Source organism: Dasypus novemcinctus, chromosome 27 (genome assembly GCF_030445035.2).
Source record: "Dasypus novemcinctus isolate mDasNov1 chromosome 27, mDasNov1.1.hap2, whole genome shotgun sequence".
Classification (NCBI taxonomy): Eukaryota; Metazoa; Chordata; class Mammalia; order Cingulata; family Dasypodidae; genus Dasypus; species Dasypus novemcinctus.
The window spans coordinates 18073021-18092814 of NC_080699.1; the positions used below are offsets into that span (position 1 = coordinate 18073021).

The 19794-nt window shown below is 39.1% G+C and overlaps 1 protein-coding gene across 1 annotated transcript in view; it reads left to right on the forward strand.

The window, feature by feature from the left end:
* DLAT (dihydrolipoamide S-acetyltransferase) overlaps positions 1–19794 on the forward strand; it is a 27375-nt gene continuing 7581 nt past the window's right edge. The window contains exons 1-11 of the mRNA XM_004481155.5: positions 1–375; positions 776–877; positions 1059–1183; positions 1332–1485; positions 3527–3653; positions 6035–6222; positions 7205–7358; positions 11106–11173; positions 12416–12508; positions 12867–12974; positions 19050–19165. Coding sequence (XP_004481212.1) covers positions 97–375; positions 776–877; positions 1059–1183; positions 1332–1485; positions 3527–3653; positions 6035–6222; positions 7205–7358; positions 11106–11173; positions 12416–12508; positions 12867–12974; positions 19050–19165 — 1514 coding nt within the window. The 5' untranslated portion in view covers positions 1–96. The remainder of the gene's footprint in view (positions 376–775; positions 878–1058; positions 1184–1331; positions 1486–3526; positions 3654–6034; positions 6223–7204; positions 7359–11105; positions 11174–12415; positions 12509–12866; positions 12975–19049; positions 19166–19794) is intronic.

Here is a 19794-nt window from a genome sequence, read left to right on the forward strand (position 1 = left end):
CGGCTGCGCGGCGTGGCTGACGGCAGCGGCGCGCTGCTCTTGGAGAGGTCACTCCGGAGACGGCGTCGGGCTTGGGGCATCGGGGTCGCTGGCATTATGTGGAGCGTCTGTGCGCGACGGGCCCAGCGTGCGGCCCCAAGGGCGGGATTTGGCCCTCGGTGCACTGCTGTGCGGGAGGGACCCGGAGCTGCGTGCACGACTCCACGGTTTGGCCCGACCCCGGCCCGTTGCAACAGCGCGTTCGCAGGGTATGGCGGGGTCCGGGCACTGTGTTCCTGGAGCCCCAGCTCTCGGGCCACACCGCGGAGCCGCTTCCTGCTGCAGCTTTTGGCGTTGTCCGGCCGCCGCTGTTACAGTCTTCCCCCGCATCAGAAGGTGAGCCCCCGTCCCGTTGTCCTTCTTGGATTTGGGATCAGTCCTTAGAAGCCTCAGCGAACCTCCATCCCTTCTCAGTATCCGTAACCGCCCTTTCTCCAACTCCCAGCTTTTCTGTAGCTCTTGAGTTTTCCTTTCTTGATTTATTCCATTCAAAGAAGAGCTCTGAGCCTGGGGTTGGCTGTGAAACATGTACTGAGGCACGTGATCTGTCAGACCCGCGGACAGAGAGCATGAACTTTAACAGGAGCAGTTTTTGTATCCCTAGTGCCCGGTGTGTAATGGGACTCAATAAACTCTTTGCTTTAAACTAATTAAATTAAATCGAATTAATAAATCTAAAACCAGACTGAGAGTTAGTAGTCCTTCTTTTAAAATTAGTTTTTCTGCTTTTCTCCAGGTTCCGTTGCCCTCTCTTTCCCCCACAATGCAGGCAGGCACTATAGCCCGTTGGGAAAAAAAGGAAGGGGAAAAAATCAATGAGGGTGACTTAATTGCAGAGGTAAGTTTTGTCAGCAACTAGCCAAACTAATTTTTAGGTAAAATGCCTTTCAATAATCCTTGCTAGTCTGTCATAGAGCCTTTATATTCACATGATGATTGAACTGTTATGATTCTGGACACAAGCTAATAAACTTCACGCTGGATGCGTAAACCTAAACTAATGCTTTTTGTGTTAAAAGGTTGAAACAGATAAAGCCACTGTTGGGTTTGAGAGTCTGGAAGAGTGTTACATGGCAAAGATTCTTGTTTCTGAAGGTACCAGGGATGTTCCAGTTGGAGCGATTATCTGTATTACAGTTGAAAAGTGAGTGGTACCTTGGTAATTTGGTACTTAGCATTTTAATCCAGAATTGAGAAATTAAGAGTTAAAGATGTCTGAAGATTACTTGTGTGGGAGCTGAATCTCCTTTCTAACCCTTTATATTTATGCATGCCTTCATTTTCTTTCTTAGGCCTGAGGATATTGATGCCTTTAAAAATTATACATTGGATTCCTCTGCAGCACCTCCCCCACAAGCAGCCCCAGCATCAACCCCTGCTGCTGCTGCTCCACCTCCTACACCATCTGCTCAGGCTCCTGGCAGCTCATATCCCACGCACATGCAGGTGAGGCCCAGCCTCTGAGTGTTTGCAGTAGAGGATTTATATTTACTTATCATTTCTTATAGGTGGCTATCCTCTCCTAGAGACTGGCATTCCATGTGGCTAGCTTTTGTCATTTTGGGAGTAAAAAGATTTAAGCATGGAAACACACAGCCTTTATTTCCAGGTCTGTGAACTTGGACATTTCCTTTAACTTTTTGCACCTCAGAGGATAATGTATGGTACTTCTCATTCTAGAACATTATGTTATAGATTTTGAGAATGATTTGTACTTATAGCCACTCCCTGTACAGAGTTTGTAGTAGGCCTCATGTGCTGTCTGTTGAATAAAGGGTCTACAATTTGATAAGTAGTCTTCTGTATTCTAAAAGTGGGTAAAGGAATCCAGTAGTATTAAAAAATGAGAAAACTGATAATAAAGAGAAATAAGGGTGGAATATATGTAGTATATAATAGCATTGCTACAGAGCTGAAGGCAGTTAAATGTAATCACTAACAGCATTGCAACAAAGCTGAATGCAGTAAATGTAATCGCTGTTGATTCTCTTAACTAAATCAGTTTTTTTTTTTTTTTAATTTTTTTATTTTTTATTGACTTTGTAATAATATTACATTAAAAATATATATGTGAGGTCCCATTCAACCCCACCCCCCCACCCCCCCTCTCCCCCCCCCAACAACACTCGTTCCCATCATCATGACACATCCATTGGATTTGGTAAGTACATCTTTGGGCACCTCTGCACCTCATATACATTGGTTCACATCATGGCCCATTAAATCAGTTTTTAAGAAATGAAATTAGATATTAGTTATTCTGTGTATTTTTGTGTGTCTTGGAGATTGGATAAAAACCAGCTGTCCTTTCTAAAGGATTACAAGTAAAACTTGTCACTTAGTTTATATGTAGAAATTTCTTTATAGACATTATTTTCTTCTTTGGGCATCATGCTCCACTTCATAGAACAGAATAATATCTGTTATTAACAATCTTTATTTATGAAGTTGTGCCTGGTATTCAGTTTGTTGATTTATTTCATCTTGTTCAGCAACCTTTCTCACTACATAAGACTTATTTCATTTCTCTCCATTTTATGTCTGGCTTTGTGTACAAGTGTTAGGATTGTGCCTTAATTATATGGAGATTTTTAGTTCCAATAATTTTTGAGAAGCAGATAAAGATGGCAAATTCTAGTCAAAAACCTTTTTGAGAATTTTTCTACTTGGAGTTCTGATTTTACTTTTTTTCCCTCCTTCCAGAGACATCAATTGAAATAATTTTTTACTTAGAATAATCCTATTGCTAATTAGATACAAAAGACTAAGAAGACACCAGGTGAAACCCACAATAACTGAATAAGCATCTGAATTCAGTGGACACACAAGCCATATAAATAGGAGAGGAATTTTTAATTTAGATCAATCAGTCTGATGTTTGGATTTTGTTGGAATGTAAGTGACTTGTGAGAATAGTTCTGAATGTTAGTTTTTTTTTTTTTTTTAACTTTTTAAAGTAGTAACTGATATAGAGCACAGATATTCCCTTACCACATTCAAATGCACTGAGTATTAGTTTTTTATTTTGGAAAGACATCTGGGAAGCTTGGGAGAAATGCTTTTTCCTATCAGTGAAAAGATAGATGAGATTCTAGGTACAGAGCACAGCAAACTTCTAACAGAATAGTCTGAGACAAGATCATTTCATGAAAATGAAAATTTTCCAGTTTAATAGAAATTTTTTTTTAAAAAGTAAAATGGTACTTTGTTTTTTTAGATATTTATTGAGGAATTAATTTTGACTGTCTCAAAATCCTTCCGTATTGCTTTTGATCTTGGAGGATGCTGATATTTATAAAGCTTGTGATTTAAAGAGTGGGAAGCTGTAGCGGCACTGAGCTCTTGCTCTTGTTATGGGGTCATCAGGCAGGTGGGAATTTGGATTCCCATAATCACGTTCATTCCATAAAATGATATACGGTTGCCTGAGTGCCACTGTGCCCACGTCTTCCTAGTCTTAAGCAATAATATGTATTTGTTTCTACAGGTGGTTCTTCCTGCCCTTTCTCCCACTATGACCGTGGGCACAGTTCAAAGATGGGAAAAAAAAGTGGGTGAAAAGCTAAGTGAAGGGGACTTGTTGGCAGAGATAGAGACTGACAAGGCCACTATAGGTGAGATTTCTTCAGCTCTTAATGGTTCAGGCATTGAATTTTCAAATGAGGGAAGAGAATTGCCATCTTATCCTATAATGAGTAAGGGTTAACGTGAAAACTATAATTCTGTGGTTCATTTCCTGGGACAGGATACTTTATAATAAAAATGTGCATAATTGGTTTGTCAGTTCCATATGGTATTCTCACCGAATCAAGTATGTGTCAACTCAGATGTTGTTCTTAGGCCAGAGTTTGCTTCTTAGCTTAATTATTATTTCACTGAGCAACCATATCAGAACTGCCATTCTCTAAACTGGAAGAGGGAAGAAAAGAAGAAAAAGGAGAAAATAACCTCCAAGGCAAGAAAATACCAAAGAATTTTAGATGGCTTTCAGGGAAAACTGAACTCAGGGTTTAGATTGTTTTCATCACTTAAGAGTATATTAATATCTTTGGTGTTCAGATACCTATCACATTTCCATGTATCCCTTTCTTTCTTTCTTTTTTTTTAAGGAGGTACTGGGGATCAAACCCAGGACCTTGTACAATGGGAAGCAGGTACAGGATGTCACTTGAGCTACATCCACTCCCATTTTTATCCCTTTCTGATTCGTTTTTGAGACTGGTCAGAAACAAAACCCACATTGACAATATGTTTATGATGATATTTATAGATGTGTGTAAATATTTTGAATTTTTTCCCTCCTCCCCATAATTGCCACTAAGGGAGACTTATCCATTCCCTAGAATTCTAGTGGGAGATAGCTGGGCATCCTCTATAGAGGTTATTTTCAAAACCCCATAATTCCTTCATGGTGCCTTAGGATGGGGATGGACGGGGGAACACTTAAAGAGCAGGGTTCTTTACTATATCTGCTTCTCCCCATTCCCACTTCCACCAGAGCATCTCCGTTTTATATTTTTTGCATATTTTTTCCTGTAAGATTAAGATTTTTATTTTATTTTTTTTTAGGAGGTACCGAGGTTTGAACCTAGGACCTCATATGTGGGAAGTAGGTACTCAACACTGAGCTATATTTGCTCCCCTCTCCATAAGATTTTATTAGAAGACAGGATTCTGTTTCTTTGAAAAAAACAAAATACCTTGAAAATGATAGTGTACATTTTTGTTTAACTTTAGCGCCAGTGCTCTAGAGAAATGTTACCTTGTTCAAACTGAATTCTACTTTGGTTCTGGAGACTTTTCTTTTTAATCATGTCTTTTATTGGATATTAATTCTGTACTAGGAAATGGAAGGATTCAACAAGGATTTCATTTGTTAAGAGGAGGCACAATGGCATGGAAAGCCATGATGAAGAAAGCAAAGCTTAGGGAAGTGGATGTAACTCAACAGATAGAGCATCCGCCTACCACACAGGAGGTCTAAGGGTTGAATACCCGGGACCTTCTGGCTCGTGTGGTGTGCTGGCCCACGTGCAGTGCTGCTGTGCACAAGGAGTGCTGGCCCATGTAGGGATGCCCCCGTGTAAGGGTGCCCCCCACCCAAGGAGTGGCCCCTGTGCAAGGAGAGCCACCCCACGCAAAACCACAGCCCACCCAGGAGTGGTGCCATACACACAGAGAGCTGATGCAGCAAGATGATGCAACAAAAAGAGACACAGATCCTCAGTGCTGCCTGATGAGAATACAAGTGGACACAGAAGAACACACAGTGAATGGACACAAAGAGCAGACAAAGGGCGGGGGGTGGGGGTGGTGAATAAATAAATAAATTTAAAAGAAAAAAAGCAAAGCTTATCCTCTGTGATGGCTTCTTTTAGTTGTATTTTTGCAATGTGTCATATTTGAGTTTTTTTAAGAAAAGCAGTAACTGAATAAAACGTCATTGGTAGTAGCACCATGGAAACCCCAGTAATGCTGAATTCTTCCACATTGAAATATTTGGTATAATACCAAGTATAACCTCTTTGAAAAGCTCCAAAAATGCTTTAGGTGTGAAATTCCATATTACTGTCCAACTTGGTAGTTCCCTTAATTTGACATCCATGAGGTTCTGCTTTTTAGTGGTACAACTGATGCCACCTTGGAGTACTGTAGGTCTGTATAGAAGATGTTTGTTAGAACAACTTTCAGAACTAACATTGTGATCGCTTATAGTTTTATTTAACAAATAACATATTTAGTATTTACTTTGTACCTACTGTTTATAAGTACTTGGGAAGTATTATTTTAATCTTCATAGTACCCTATGAGATTGGTACTATTATGATCTTCATTTTGTAGGCAAAGAAATTGAGGCACAGAGAGGTTAAATAACTTGCAGAAAGGTTAAATACCTAGTTTGAAGGAGGAGAGCCTTTTACTTAAAACGGTGCTTTGAGTTTTAGAAGACTACAGGAGTCCTTTAAGTCTGTAATTGTTTTTCTTTCTATTTAAGGTTTTGAAGTTCAAGAAGAAGGTTACCTGGCAAAAATCTTGGTTCCTGAAGGTACAAGAGATGTCCCTCTAGGAACCCCACTCTGTATCATTGTAGAAAAAGAAGCAGATATACCAGCATTTGCTGACTATCGGCCAACTGAAGTAACTGATTTAAAACCCCAAGCACTACCACCAACCCCACCTCCGGTAGGTATGCTTCTGGAATTGAGAGAGAGTCTGAATGAGGAAGGAGATATTCAGTTAACATTTGTGGAGAACTATAGGGTGTGTGGCACTGGTCCGTTCACCTAAGGGTCAGTAGTTTGATCCTTGTAGCATTTTTCCCCCTCCTGTCTTGAGCCCTGCTGAAAACAAAGCACAGTGAAGTTCCATGTATTGAGGTGACATGTTCTCTTTCTGCTTTAGATGTAGATCTCATGCTTTTAGAAGGTGAGACTACATTCTCCATTTTTCATAAAATTTATTGTATAATCTGTCATTGTCAGTCTTCTTGGTATATTACATATTGTCTAGGTTAAACATATATTTGTAATCTATTGGAACATATTATTTTGGCATAGAATTTAGTATATCATGTCTAACATGAACTTTGATGAATTCCAAGTGTAGATCACATTATAACAAGTCTTCTGATGCTAGAATCAGACGAGTTTAGATTTAGTACACATTTCTGTCAGCAAAAACTTGATTTCTGACTTCCATACATTTCTGGGGAGTTGGCAAATAGCAAAATTGGTTTATTTGTTAAGATACTTTTCATCATAGAATGTTTCAGCATAATTTCGTATTTCAAAATTAGATTAAGGAAAAAAAAAGATCAAGTGAAAAAAAAACAAAAACCGTAACGGTGATGTAAGAGAATGAGAATACAGAAGTGACCACAGATTAAAATACTAGAAAGGCTACAAGAATTCATTGATTGATCCACAGTATTAAATTCCATGCCTTTCCATCTTATCATGGAGTAAGATAACTTGGCATTGCTCTTTTACACAAAGCATTGTTCTTGCTATTCATGTTGCTATATTGTGTTTGTTAACCAAAAAACAACTGCATTTTATTCTGTGGAAAAAGGATGAAATTATTAAAGTAAAACAGCTTTTGAATTATGATCTTTCAGACCTATCTTTGCAGGGGTGAACTGACAATTTGTACCTTTTTTCAAAAGGTGGCCACCATTCCTCCAACTCCCCAGCCCATAACCCCCTCACCTTTACTCACCGGCCCAGCTACTCCTGCTGGACCAAAGGGAAGGTTGTTTGTTAGTCCTCTTGCAAAGAAATTGGCAGCAGAGAAAGGGATTGACCTTGCACAAGTGAAAGGTAAGTCTCTTTCTATGGGATAGGATTAGAAAGTTAAATTCTAGTTTAATTTCCTCCTTAAGACCAGCAGTACAGCTATTGTCTTCTTAACTGGGATCATGGGGAGAAGGATGAAGGAGGGAAGTTTCTCCTTTGCCGCTACCAGAGTAGGGATACCGTTATTGTGCTTTATTTAGTCTCCGTAGGGTTTATCTGTACAAGTAAATACTTTTTTTCCCTTTTCCCATAATTCATTTGAACTGCTTGATTATTAGTGATAGCTGAAAGTATACGGTACTTGTTTGCGAAGGTTGGGTTATAGGACTTGATTGTTTAATAAGAAAAAAATCTCTATTAGTGCTAGGTTGCTGAATGTAGTAAACAGCCAAAAACCAAAGTAAAAGATAATAGGAAGTTGAATTGATTAGAAATGACTTAAAACAATAAAATTCATATACAACTGAACTAAAGCTCCTTGAGGGCGGGGGAAATTGTCTTACTCATCCCCTTCCTCCTTCTCCCCTCCCCCCCCAAGAGAAAATACAGCTTTAGTGATGTGAGCATGAGATCTGGAATTAGATCACATAGAGTTAAATCCTGGCTCTCATTTTCTATGCATATTTCTTTTGGTCAGTTACTTAACTTGTATATGCCTTTAGATGAATTATGGAACCTGTTTTCCCAACTGTGAAACTGAGATAATAGTATACATGGTATAGAATTGTAAGAATTAAATGAATTAGGGTTGCCGATGTGGCTCAGTGATTGAGAACTGGCTTCCCCGCCCTGGTACCTCAAAAAAAAAAACACAGTGAAGTGCTTAGAACAGTATCTGGCCTATAAGTACTCAGTGCATCTTAGTTGTTCGTGTTATTATTGCCTCGCACTTAGATAAATGTTTTTAACTAAACTTGAGCTAAAATGTAATGTTAGGTAATTATTATACTTATTGGGAAAAGGAAATTACTACCTCTGTGACCTGATTTGATCGCTAGTACTGTATGCTAGGCATTTAACTTGTGCATTTGATTTTCACATTTCTTTGTTGTGAAAGAATTACCATTCCCTCTGTTTTGGGTAAGAAAACTGAGACTCTCTAAGAGGTCTACTTTCCTGCTAATTAGTAAAGTTACGATTTGACTCTAGACTTGTTTAACTCTAAAGCCTGTATTCTTCCTATTACCCTTTGCTGCCTTCTGTTTTGATGCTCTGACATCCTTAATTACTAAAGGAAAATATGGTTATTTCCCCAATTGTCCAGCTATGGACATTCAGTGATAGTTATCATCTAGGTGCAGTTTTCTGTTTTGTGGTTAGAAGGCAAGCCAATCTCAAAAGACACGACAACAGAATGTTGTAAATTTTTTGGACCTCAGAAGATTTTTATAATATTAGAAGATTCTTTCTTCCATCTTAATGTTATTTCAAATAGCACCATCCCTTATGCTTATGTGATTAGAATCAGGGACAGCATTGTAAGCTGAAATAAATTTTAAGGGGAGGAGAGACTGCATTAGCAATTCTATCTCAGGCAGTTTTGGTAATGAATGATGTAGCACAATGTTGTGAATATAATTAACACCACTGAATTGTATACTTGAAAGTGGTAAATGGGAAATTTTATGTTGTATATATCTTATCACAATAGAAATTTTCAAAAGAGAAACAAGTAAAGAAGGGCCACTTATTAGATGTTTAGCAACACTGTCTACTTTGCTAAAAATATAACTGGAAAAATCCCAATATTTTTTATAGTGCAGGCAGTGTGAGGCAATTCATTTATTATTTCAACAGATACTCATTGAGTACGTCTATGCGTCAGACACTTGTTCATAGGATGAATAAGGTAGACAAGATTTCAGGAGTCAAGTTGCTTATATTACCAACGACAATTTAAATGAAGAGAAAAAAGAGGGTAGAGCATAGTAGTTAAAAGAGTATGGGTTCTAGAACTGGAATGCTTGGATTCACATCCCAGCACCACAAGATAATTTAAATGGTAATGAAGAAATAAACTGAGTGTTATATACTACTAGTGAGTGACAAGATGGATATGTGTGCAGTTGTGACTGATTTTAGACAGGGTGGTTGGGGAAGATCTTTCTGATGAGGTGACATTTAATCTGACTTGAAAGATGAGGAGTCAGCTGTGAGCCAACCATGTGAAAACCGGGGAAAGGGCATTTTGGCACAGAGACCAGCATTACAGTCTGAAGTAGGAAAGAGTTTGTCATGTTGAAAGAACATAAAGGAGGCCAGTGTGAATGAAACAGCAAGCAAAGGTCTAGCAGTAGGAGATGAGGTTGGAGAGTAACGCAGGTGAGAACATAAAGGACCTTGTCAGTCCTGGTAAAGAGTTAGTTTGAATTTTATTTACTTAAAGTGTAGAAGGAAGCCATTTGAAGGATATAAGCAAGGAAGTGACATAAAATGATTTGTCTGAAAAAGATCATTTTGGCTGCTCGGTGGAACTGGATGAAATGAAAGCCATGGCATCTGCTAAGATGTTTTTGCTGGAGCTGATGATGGTGATTAAGACCAAAGTAGTGAAAGTGGAAATTACAGATTCCGGATACATTTTGATGTGGAACCAAGAGAACTTAGTCAAGGATTGGATATGGGAATTTTCCCAGAGTAATTTCAGAAGAAAGTGGGACGGCGGCCCTTTCTTTTTTCTTTTCCTATAGCAGGTGAATCTAACAGGGGTACTGCCACTTCTGTTCTAGAGCATCTGGTGAGAATAAACACAATCCTAGCCAACCCCTCAGTTTTCATAATGAAGGAAGCATTGGAAAGACTTGCACACAATGAGAGTCCTTTTAAAAGTCTGCCTTGGGAGAGAATGAAACAATTTGACCAAATTTTTTCTAGAAGTATGCCAGTATAAAAGGTATTCTAATAACTTAATTCTGAATCTTCTTAGAATTAAGGTTCAGGATTATCTCCTTGGTTCTAAAATTATACCTAAGAGATTGGGGGTGGGGGTAAGAAATAAAAGTAAGCCTATTGAGAGAACAGTACAGTGCTGCACCTGTTTCCTTCATTGTCTCTGACACCAGGTCAGTTTAGAGTCTTGGCTATTGTCAGAAAGCTATGAATGATGGAGACTGCATAGAGATTGAATAAATCTAAATATGAGATCATTGCAATTAAGAGGTATACATGCTATCTTGGGGTAAAAAAATTGACTTGTCTGATTTGTCCAAAATAGTTTGTATCACATCTGTTGATCCTATAAAAAGAATTTTTTATGATCAAGTGACTCTAGAACCCAAATGAGATCTATTTCAGGGTTCCAAAAGGGTCTTTTTGGAGCTAACCAGAAGGATGCAGCTAGTCTTCCTTTTAGATTTATAACCTGTACTCAGCATTTATCCTTATGTTGGTATCTCAAGTTAAAAGTAAGGAATATCAAAAGGAAAAACACATGCAATTTAATAAGATAAAACTCTAAAAGAGAAATAGATAAAAGATTTTCTATCATTATAAGCAAAAGAATCACAACAGGTCAAGCAAGGTACTCTGTGAATTAAAATTAATACTTGAAAAAAAATCTGGTATTCTTTTCAGAGAACTTCAAGGGGCAGGATTGGAAGCTGTTATCCCTTCAGAGTGTTTCTGGTAGAGATCCCATAGGAACTTGCACTTCAGAATCACGATGTCAATCTTCTTGGGGGAATCGTCTATATGTCTTCACGTGTATAGTCATGTATGTGATCTCTCTCTCTCTCTCTCTCCCTCCCTCCTGTTCATCTGTCTCTTTCGCAGGGACGGGACCAGATGGCAGAATCACCAAGAAGGACATTGACTCTTTTGTGCCTACCAAAGCTGCTCCTGTGAGTTACATATGGCTTTTTATTGTAGTTTATTCCTGCAAAGTGTTTTGTCCAGCCTGTTAGACTGGCTCATACGTTATTTATAAATGAAAGAATTTATCCAGAGTATGTTTTCTTTTGTTTAATTTCAGTAGCTTAGCAATATTTAAATATGAATGTGCTGTCATTTATATATAAAATCAAAGATGATATACCTGGTACTTCATTGACATGCATTCCAAATGCTTCTTTTTTTTTTTAAAGATTTGTTTTATTTATTCCTTTCCCCTTCCCCCCGTTGTCTGCTATCTGTATCCATTTACTGTCTTCTTCTGTGTCCACTTACATTATCCTGCGGCAGTAGGAAACTGTGTCTCTTTTGTTGCGTCACCTTGCTGCATCAGCTCTCCACGTGTGTGGCGCCACTCCTGGGTGGGCTACACTTTTTTCACACAGGGCAGATCTCCTTTGCGGGCGCACTTCTTGCATATGGGGGACCCCTGCGCGGGGAAACCCCTGCGTGGCATTGGCACTCCTTGCACGTGGCAGCAGCACTGCGCGTGGGCCAGCTTACCACATGGGTCAGGAGGCCCTGGGGATTGAACCCTGGACCCTCCATATGGTAGATGGGTGCTCTATCAGTTGAGCCATGTTCGCTTCCCTCAAATGCTTTTTTGAGTAGTGATATTGAATTTTTATTAAAGCACCCTCTTCTCATTCAGCCCCTATTTTTAAAATTATGTTTGCAAATTGATTGACTGCAGTTTGGATTTTATTTGATTAAATAGTCTACATAAGGATTAAATCCATTTAGCCAGTGTCTGTATTGATTGCTTAAAGGGCTAAGATAATTAGCTAAAATAAGGAACATGATTTTGTTACTTAGATTTTTGCTTCAAAATGAGAAATTTGCCATTGTTTTTTCTTCTCAACACTGCTCAGGGTAATGAATTAACTTGTTTATATTTATCTTTTAATCCTTCCCATTTAAGATGCTTTGCTCATCTTGCAAAAATAAAGTTATTTAAGTAACACTTAAAACATGCTTTCAGAATTCTGAGTAAAAAAAATAAAAACAAGACTCTTAAATCCAAGTCCATTTTGCTCCATGGGATAGTACTAGCTGTTCTTCTACATGACTTCCTAAAAATTTTGCCATCTGTTCTTGCTTTGTCGTCTATAAAAGAGTCACTGTCAGTCTTACCTAGGTGCTTATGCCAAAACTGAGTCACTGTTACTAAGAGCTTTTTCCTCCTTTCATAGGCCCCAGCAGATGCTGTGCCTCTCCCAGGTCCAGGAGTGACCCCAGTTCCTACAGGTGTCTTCACAGATATCCCAATCAGCAACATTCGCCGAGTAAGAGTATTACCATAACCAGAAACCAAAGCTCTTGGGGGCACCTTTACTCAGACTAGTTTAATTGCATCCATAGTTTAAAAACACTAACCAGGGCCTCTTTCAGTTGGGAATCTTAGACAATTAGTTTAAGGGATATTTGGTTTGGCCAGTTAAGTACTTGGAATAAACAAATCACTGTATTCTGATTAAATACTATGAGAAGTGTTAGTTTATGGTACAGTCCTCTGACTTCCAGTTATAATAATGCTTGAGGTAAGCATTACCAGAGAGCAAGTGAGGGGGCAAGAAAATCTTTCAATTAGATAGGACTCAACTCAGCTCAAGATAATTGAATTTTGAATCTCTTTGGTTTCAGGTTATTGCACAGCGGTTAATGCAGTCTAAGCAAACCATACCTCATTATTACCTTTCTATTGATGTAAATATGGGAGAAGTTTTGTTGGTACGAAAAGAACTTAATAAGGTAAATGGTCTGGAAATTCTAACTCTTGGAATGCTAAAAATTTTGTCTTTTTCTGATTATACATTTACAGTTTTGCCCATTTTCATTAATATTGAACTCACAGCCAATAGCCCTATAGTTCATGACTGAATGAAGCTTCTCTAAATGCATTTTCTCCATGAGGTACATCTCAGCCTTCTTGTGCTTAGCACTTCAATATTACCCCTGGGGACCATCTTAAACAGTGAAATCATTTACCAAAAGCAACAAATGTAACAATAAATATCCCATGAAAAGAGCAGTTCTTTACAGTTTGAGAGCTGATACACAAAGGCAGAGTATTGTCTTTCATCTCTTCTGGGATCTTGTATGTTGGGTGACTCAAATTTTTTACCACTCTGCACATGTCTGGAAATGACTGGAAGAAAGTCCTGTGACTATTGATTGGGGTGGGGGGGTACAGATAAATTTTAGTGAATGGTCAATTTTCAAATATGGAATACTTGTATAATGAGGATTGACTGTATATGGTGAAGGTATGGGTCCAAATTTATTTTTTTACATGTGGCTATTCAGTTGTTCTAGCACTATTTGATAAGAAGACTGTTCTTTCCCCATTGGATGGCCTTGGCACCTTTGAAAAATAGATCGTATATTTGAGGGTTTATTTTTGGACTGTTACTGATCTAGTTGTTGTCTGTCCTTATGCCAGTACCACACAGTTTGGTTGCTATAGCCTTGTAGTAAGTTTTAAAATTGGGAAATGTGTGTCCTCCAACTTTATTCTTTTTCAAGATTGTTTTGACCGGGTCCCTTGCATTTCCAAATGAATTTTAGGATCAGCTTGTGTATTGCTGCAAAGAAGCCAACTGGAATTTTAGTATGGGTTGCACTGAATCTGTTAATTTGAGAAGTATTGGCTTCTTAACATTGTCTTCCCATCTATGAATACGGGATGTTTTTCCATTTATTTAGGTATTTTTTTTATTCCTTTCAACAGTGTTTTATAGCTTTTAGAATATACATTTTACACTTCTTTTGATAAATGTATTTCTGGGTATTTTAGTCTTTTTGATACTATTGTAAATGGGATTGTTTTCTTAGTTTCATTTTCAGATTACTCATTGTGAGTGTAATGAACTAGAATTGATTTTTGTATATTGCTCTTATATCCTGAAACCTTCCTGAAGTTGTTTATTCATTCTAGTAGTTTTTTAGTGCATTCCCTAGGAATTTCTTCCATCCTTGTCTTTTTCTTGATCTTAGGGGAAAGTAAATCTTTCGCCATTAAATATGATGTGATAGTGGTGGGTTTTTTGTTGATCCTCTTTATCAGATTGAGTAAGTTTCCTTCTATTCCTTGTTTGTTGAGTGTTTTTGTTTTTTTTTGATTGGGTGTTGACTTTTGTCAAATGCTTTTTCTTTGTCTTTTGAGGTGATCATGTGCTTTATGTTTTGTTTTGTTTTTGAGGTACCGGGGGCTAGGGATTGAACCTAGGACCTATATGCGAGAAGCCAGCTCTCCATCACTGAGCAACCTGGCTTTCCTGAGATGGTTTTTTCATTTGTTTTGCTTGTTGTTGTTTTTGTTTATTCAGGAGGCACTGGGAACTGAACCTGGGACCTCCCATGTAGGAGGTGGGCACTCAACTGAGCCACATCTGCTCCATTCATGTGGTTTTTGTCCTTTAATCTATTAAGACATTATTATTATATCAATTAAGTTTCAGAATTTAAACCAACCTTGTATTTCTGGGATAAATCTCATTTGGTCATGGTGTATAATTCTATTTATATATTGCTGGATTTGACTTGATAGTGTTTTGTTGAAGATTTTTGCATCTATATTCATAAAAGATAACAGTCTTAAATGTTTGGTATAATTCATCATTGAAACCAAGTGGATTTGGGCTTTCTTCTGTGTATAGTTTTGAAATTACTAGTTCATTCTCTTTACATGTTATAGGTCTATTCAGATTTTCTATTTTTCGTTCCATTTTGGTGATATGTTTCTGTTTATGAATTTGCCCATTTCATCTAGGTTATCTAATTTGTTGGCATACAGTTCATAATACTCCCTTATATTCCTTTCTATTTCTATAAGGTAGATAATGCCCCCTTTTATCATTCCTGATTTTAGTCATTTGAACCAACTCTCTCTTCTCTCTCTGGTCTGTCCAGCTAAAGGTTTGTCAATTTTGTTGATCTTTTCAGAGAATCAATTTTGGTTTTGTTGATTTTCTCTCTTCTCTATTTCATTAATTTCCAGTCTAATCCTTAATATTTCTTTTCTTCTGCTTTCTTTGGGTTTCCTTGCTCTTTTCCAGAGGAAATAAAGGTTGTTGGTTTGGATCTTTTCATCTTTTTTAACGTAGGCATTTACAATTCTGAGTTTCACTTTAAACACTGCTTTAGCTGCATCCCATTAATTTTGATGTGTTTTCATTTTCCTTCAACTCCAAGTATTTTCTACTTCCCCTTGTCATTTCTTCTAAATGATATATTGACTTTTTAGGGGCGTGCTGTTTAATTTCCACGTTTTTGTGAAAATCCTCAATTTATTTCTATTATTTTCTAATTCCACACCATTGTGATCAGAGAACATACTTTGTATGATTTTGGTCCTTTTACATTTATTGACTTGTGTTATATAGCCTGGCATATGGCCTGCCTGGAGAACGTGCCCTTGAGAAGAATGTGTCTTCTCTAGTGCTGGGTTGAGTGACCTATAGAGTTCTTTTTTTTTTTGCTCCCTCCCACGCGCTTAGAGCTGCTCACCCAGCAGAAGTGTGGTCCTGGTCCAGCCGCCACCCCCGCTGCACAGCCCAGTCACCAGGCGCCTCCCGAGGTCGCCCCCAGCCTGTAGCGCAACGCGCTCTGTGCTGGCCACCTTCTTGCCCGCGGCGCCTTTGCGCCCAGGCCTGGGCTCCCTGGTGCTGCTCTTCGACACCCTGCTCAGCAGGGTGGCTGGGGCGGCTGGGGGGCCGCCTCCTGATGCTTGCTCCGCACCTGCAGGACCATCTTGGCATTGTCGCTCCCACTCGCTGCACTTGCCCGGACAGCAGCAGAGGAACGGCTAGATTTCTAATAGACCTAGTTTATACATAGTTGTTCAAGTCTTTTATTTCCTTGTTGATCTTGTGCATATTTGTTCTATCCATTATTGAAAGTAAGATATTGAAGTCTCCAACTGTTATTGTTGAATTGTCTATTTCTCCCATCAGAAGGCTATTTCTCCCTTCAGTTCTTTATGATTTTGCTTCATGTACCTTGGGTCTCTGTTGCTGGGTGCATCTCTCAATTCTTTCTTTCTTTCTCTCTCTCTCTCTCTCTCTCTCTCTCTTTCCCCTCTCCCTCCCCTGGTTGTCTGTTCTTTGTGTCTATTTGCTGCGTTGTCTTTGTCCGCTTCTGTTGTTGTCAGAGGCACTGGAATCTGTTTCTTTTTGTTGCGTCATCTTGTTGTGTCACTTCTCCATGTGGGCGGTACCATTCCTGGGCAGGCTGCACTTTCTTTTGCACTGGGTGGCTTTCCTTATGGGGTGCACTCCTTGCGCGTGGGGCTCCCCTACGCGGGGGACACCCCTGCATGGCAGGGCACTCCTTGCACGCATCAGCACTGCACATGGGCCAGCTCCACACGGGTCAAGGAGGCCTGGGGTTTGAACCGCGGACCTCCCATGTGGTAGAAGGACGCCCTAACCACTGGGCCAAGTCCGCTGCCTCTCAATGTATTTTTAAAATTTTTTTAGATGGGAGAAGGAGCCAGTGCAATTTCTTTATTGAAATGAAGAAAACTGTCCAGTGCATTTCGAGTGAGCTGGTGCAGGGGTTCTGTAGTGGCTCAACTGGTGGAGCACCAGCTCGTGATGGGCTCTGCAGTTAAGGTATTACTGACCTTACCTTTTTGCAGCTGAGACCAGATGGCAGCACTGTTGTCCCCATCACAGATGAAGCCCACCATTGGCTTGTTGGTGATGGAGGGGACTAAATTAGGGTCTTCTTGGTGTCTGCAGCTGCATTTGTTTTTGTTTTTTTTAAAGATAGATTTATTTATTTCTCTCCCCTCCCTGCCCCCCACCCCGGTTGTCTGTTCTCTGTGTCCACTCGCTGCGCCTTCCTCTGTCCGCTTCTGTTGTTGTCAGTGGCACGGGAATCCGCATCTCTCCCTGTTGCGCCATCCTGCCGTGTCAGCTCTCTGCGCGTGCGGCACCATTCCTGGGCAGGCTGCACCCCCCTTCGCGCTGGGCGGCTCTCCCCAGGTGGGGGCCACCCCCGCGTGGCACGGCACTCCCTGTGTGCATCAGCACTGCACATGGGCCAGCTCCACACGGGTCAAGGAGGCCCGGGGCCTGAACTGTGGACCTCCCATGTGGCAGATAGACGCCCCAGCCACTGGGCCAAGTCTGCCGCCCTGCAGCTGCATTTGGGAGTAGTATATTATGAGTCCAGTCCCTTCCTTGCAGCCATCATGGAATAGCCTGCTTGTCATCAGTAGGAACACCCCCTCCAAACACCATGGAGCACATGGTGACTACCGTGTTGGGGCCCTGTGCCCTCAGGGCCTGTGTGACCAGTGCACCAGCTCCATGAAGTAACCTTGAAGCCATCACGCCAGCAACAAGAAGCTCAATGCTATACGCTATATTTTAGGCCTCTAGGACTGGCAGATGAAGAATGTCCATACCTTTTTGAAGTACATTTGATTATAGCTTTTTGGGGTCAAATTTAATACCTATATCTATGTCCAGGAACTTGAAAATTACTTTCCTAATTGTTCCTCACTTAGTTCAAACTTAGAGCATCTTCACTGTTAAAGAGTTCTGTGTAGTATAGTACTTTGGTTTTTTGTTTCTTAATCTAGTGATAGATTCCTATTATATCTAAAATTCTCTAAGGTAATATTATTAGTATAACCATGGTTATTCCAGTTTGCATATTGGTTTCACAAACGATGAAAGGGCCTGAAGACAAGTACCTTTATTTTATGGCTGTTTCCTTCACAAAAAATCCTAGAACACTGGCTCTCAAAGTGTGCTTGGGGACCTGTGGGGGTCCATGAATCCTTTTCAGGGGATCCACAAGATAGAACTATTTTCATAATATTTGCCTTTATGTTTTCATTCTACCATGAGTATACAATGGTATTTTCCAGAGGCTCCATGATGTATGATATTGCAATAGAATGAATGCAAGTATGCTATTCAGATGTGAGAATCAGTCTACTATTAAACCAGACACTAAAGGGATTTGCAAAATGTGAAACAGTGCCACTCTTCTCACTAATTTTGGTTGGAGAAATATAGTGGGTTTTGTTTTTTGTTTTTTATTAAAATTTTATGTTAACTGTAATAGGTTTATTATTTCTAAATGAACAATAAATATTTGATAGATTTCTCAGTTTTAAAATATAATACAATAAATTATTCACATAAACAAAAGTTCTTTGAGATCCTTAATCTTTTTTTTTTTTGAGTGAAAAGGGGTCTTCCAAAGACCAAAAAGTTAGAGAACTGCTGCCCCAGAGCATCACAGATAGTTAGATAAACTGTCTTAGGTCTCCTGAAGGAAAACTGATTCATAACCCTTGACTCAGTTCACATGTAAAAGGGGGAAGTGGACCTGTATCTCTGCTGTCAACATTGTCATATCTAGCCTAGAAATACTAGAAATACTAGGCTAGATATGACAATGTCCACAGCAAAGTATTTGATGATTTTCCATTGCATTTAAAATAAAACCCTAACTTCTTACGGTGACCTACAAAATTATGTATGATATGATCCCTGCCTACCTCTCCAGTATTGTCTTTTTTTTTTTTAGGAGGTACTGGGGATTAAACCCAGGACCTTGTACATGAAAAGCAGGAGCTCAACCACTTGAGCTACATTTGCTCCCTTCCAGTTTTGTCTTTTATACCATTTTTCTCACTTAATTAGCTTTAGCCATAAATACCTCCTTTTGGTTAAAATGTCACTCTCCCTTCTACCTTTGGGTGTTAGTATATTCTCTCCCTTCTTCCTTTTTGAAGATTATATAGTTTTAGTCTTTGAGGAGAGAAATTAAGCATCTACAATGGTTTCTTGTGTTTTTTTTCAGATGTTAGAAGGGAGCAGCAAAATTTCTGTCAACGACTTCATCATAAAAGCTTCAGCTTTGGCATGTTTAAAAGTTCCTGAAGCAAATTCTTCTTGGCTAGACACAGTTATAAGACAGTAAGTAAGATACTACTGGGGAAGGTATCTCTTCATCAGCAGTTTTCTTTTGTTGTCTAATGTATGACTAGATGTATAGAGCATAAGGAGAAATAAGACAGTACTGCGGTGTGGGGAAGATGATTTCCATAGGCAAAACAATGTGAAAACTGTTTATGAGATGGTGCTAAATTTAGTTAGTACAGGGTACAAATTCATTCTATCAGTTTGGAAAATGAAGTATCAGAAATATATAAAATTAAACTGGATAGTAACTGTTTTTTTATATGTGACTGGGACGGTGCTCCGTGTATTTTGCATATCGTTTAATCCTCATGACAACCTGAAGAGTTAGGCACTCTTACTCCCATTTTATAGATGAAGAAACTGACGATCAGTGAGTTAAGTAACTTGTTCTGAGTTAATAAATAGCAGATTGGAACCAGGACTTTGACTCCTAAGCCTAGGCTTTTCCTACTTTGTGCACCTATTAAATACTATTTAGGTACAGTGAACCTACCCCACCCTTTAATCTGAGCGTCACTCCTAAGAGGCAAACACAACTTTAAATGATTGTTTCTTCTGATATTTACCTTATTTCTAAATATCATTTTTCTGTTGACTTTCATGGATTTTTCATTTATTTTATT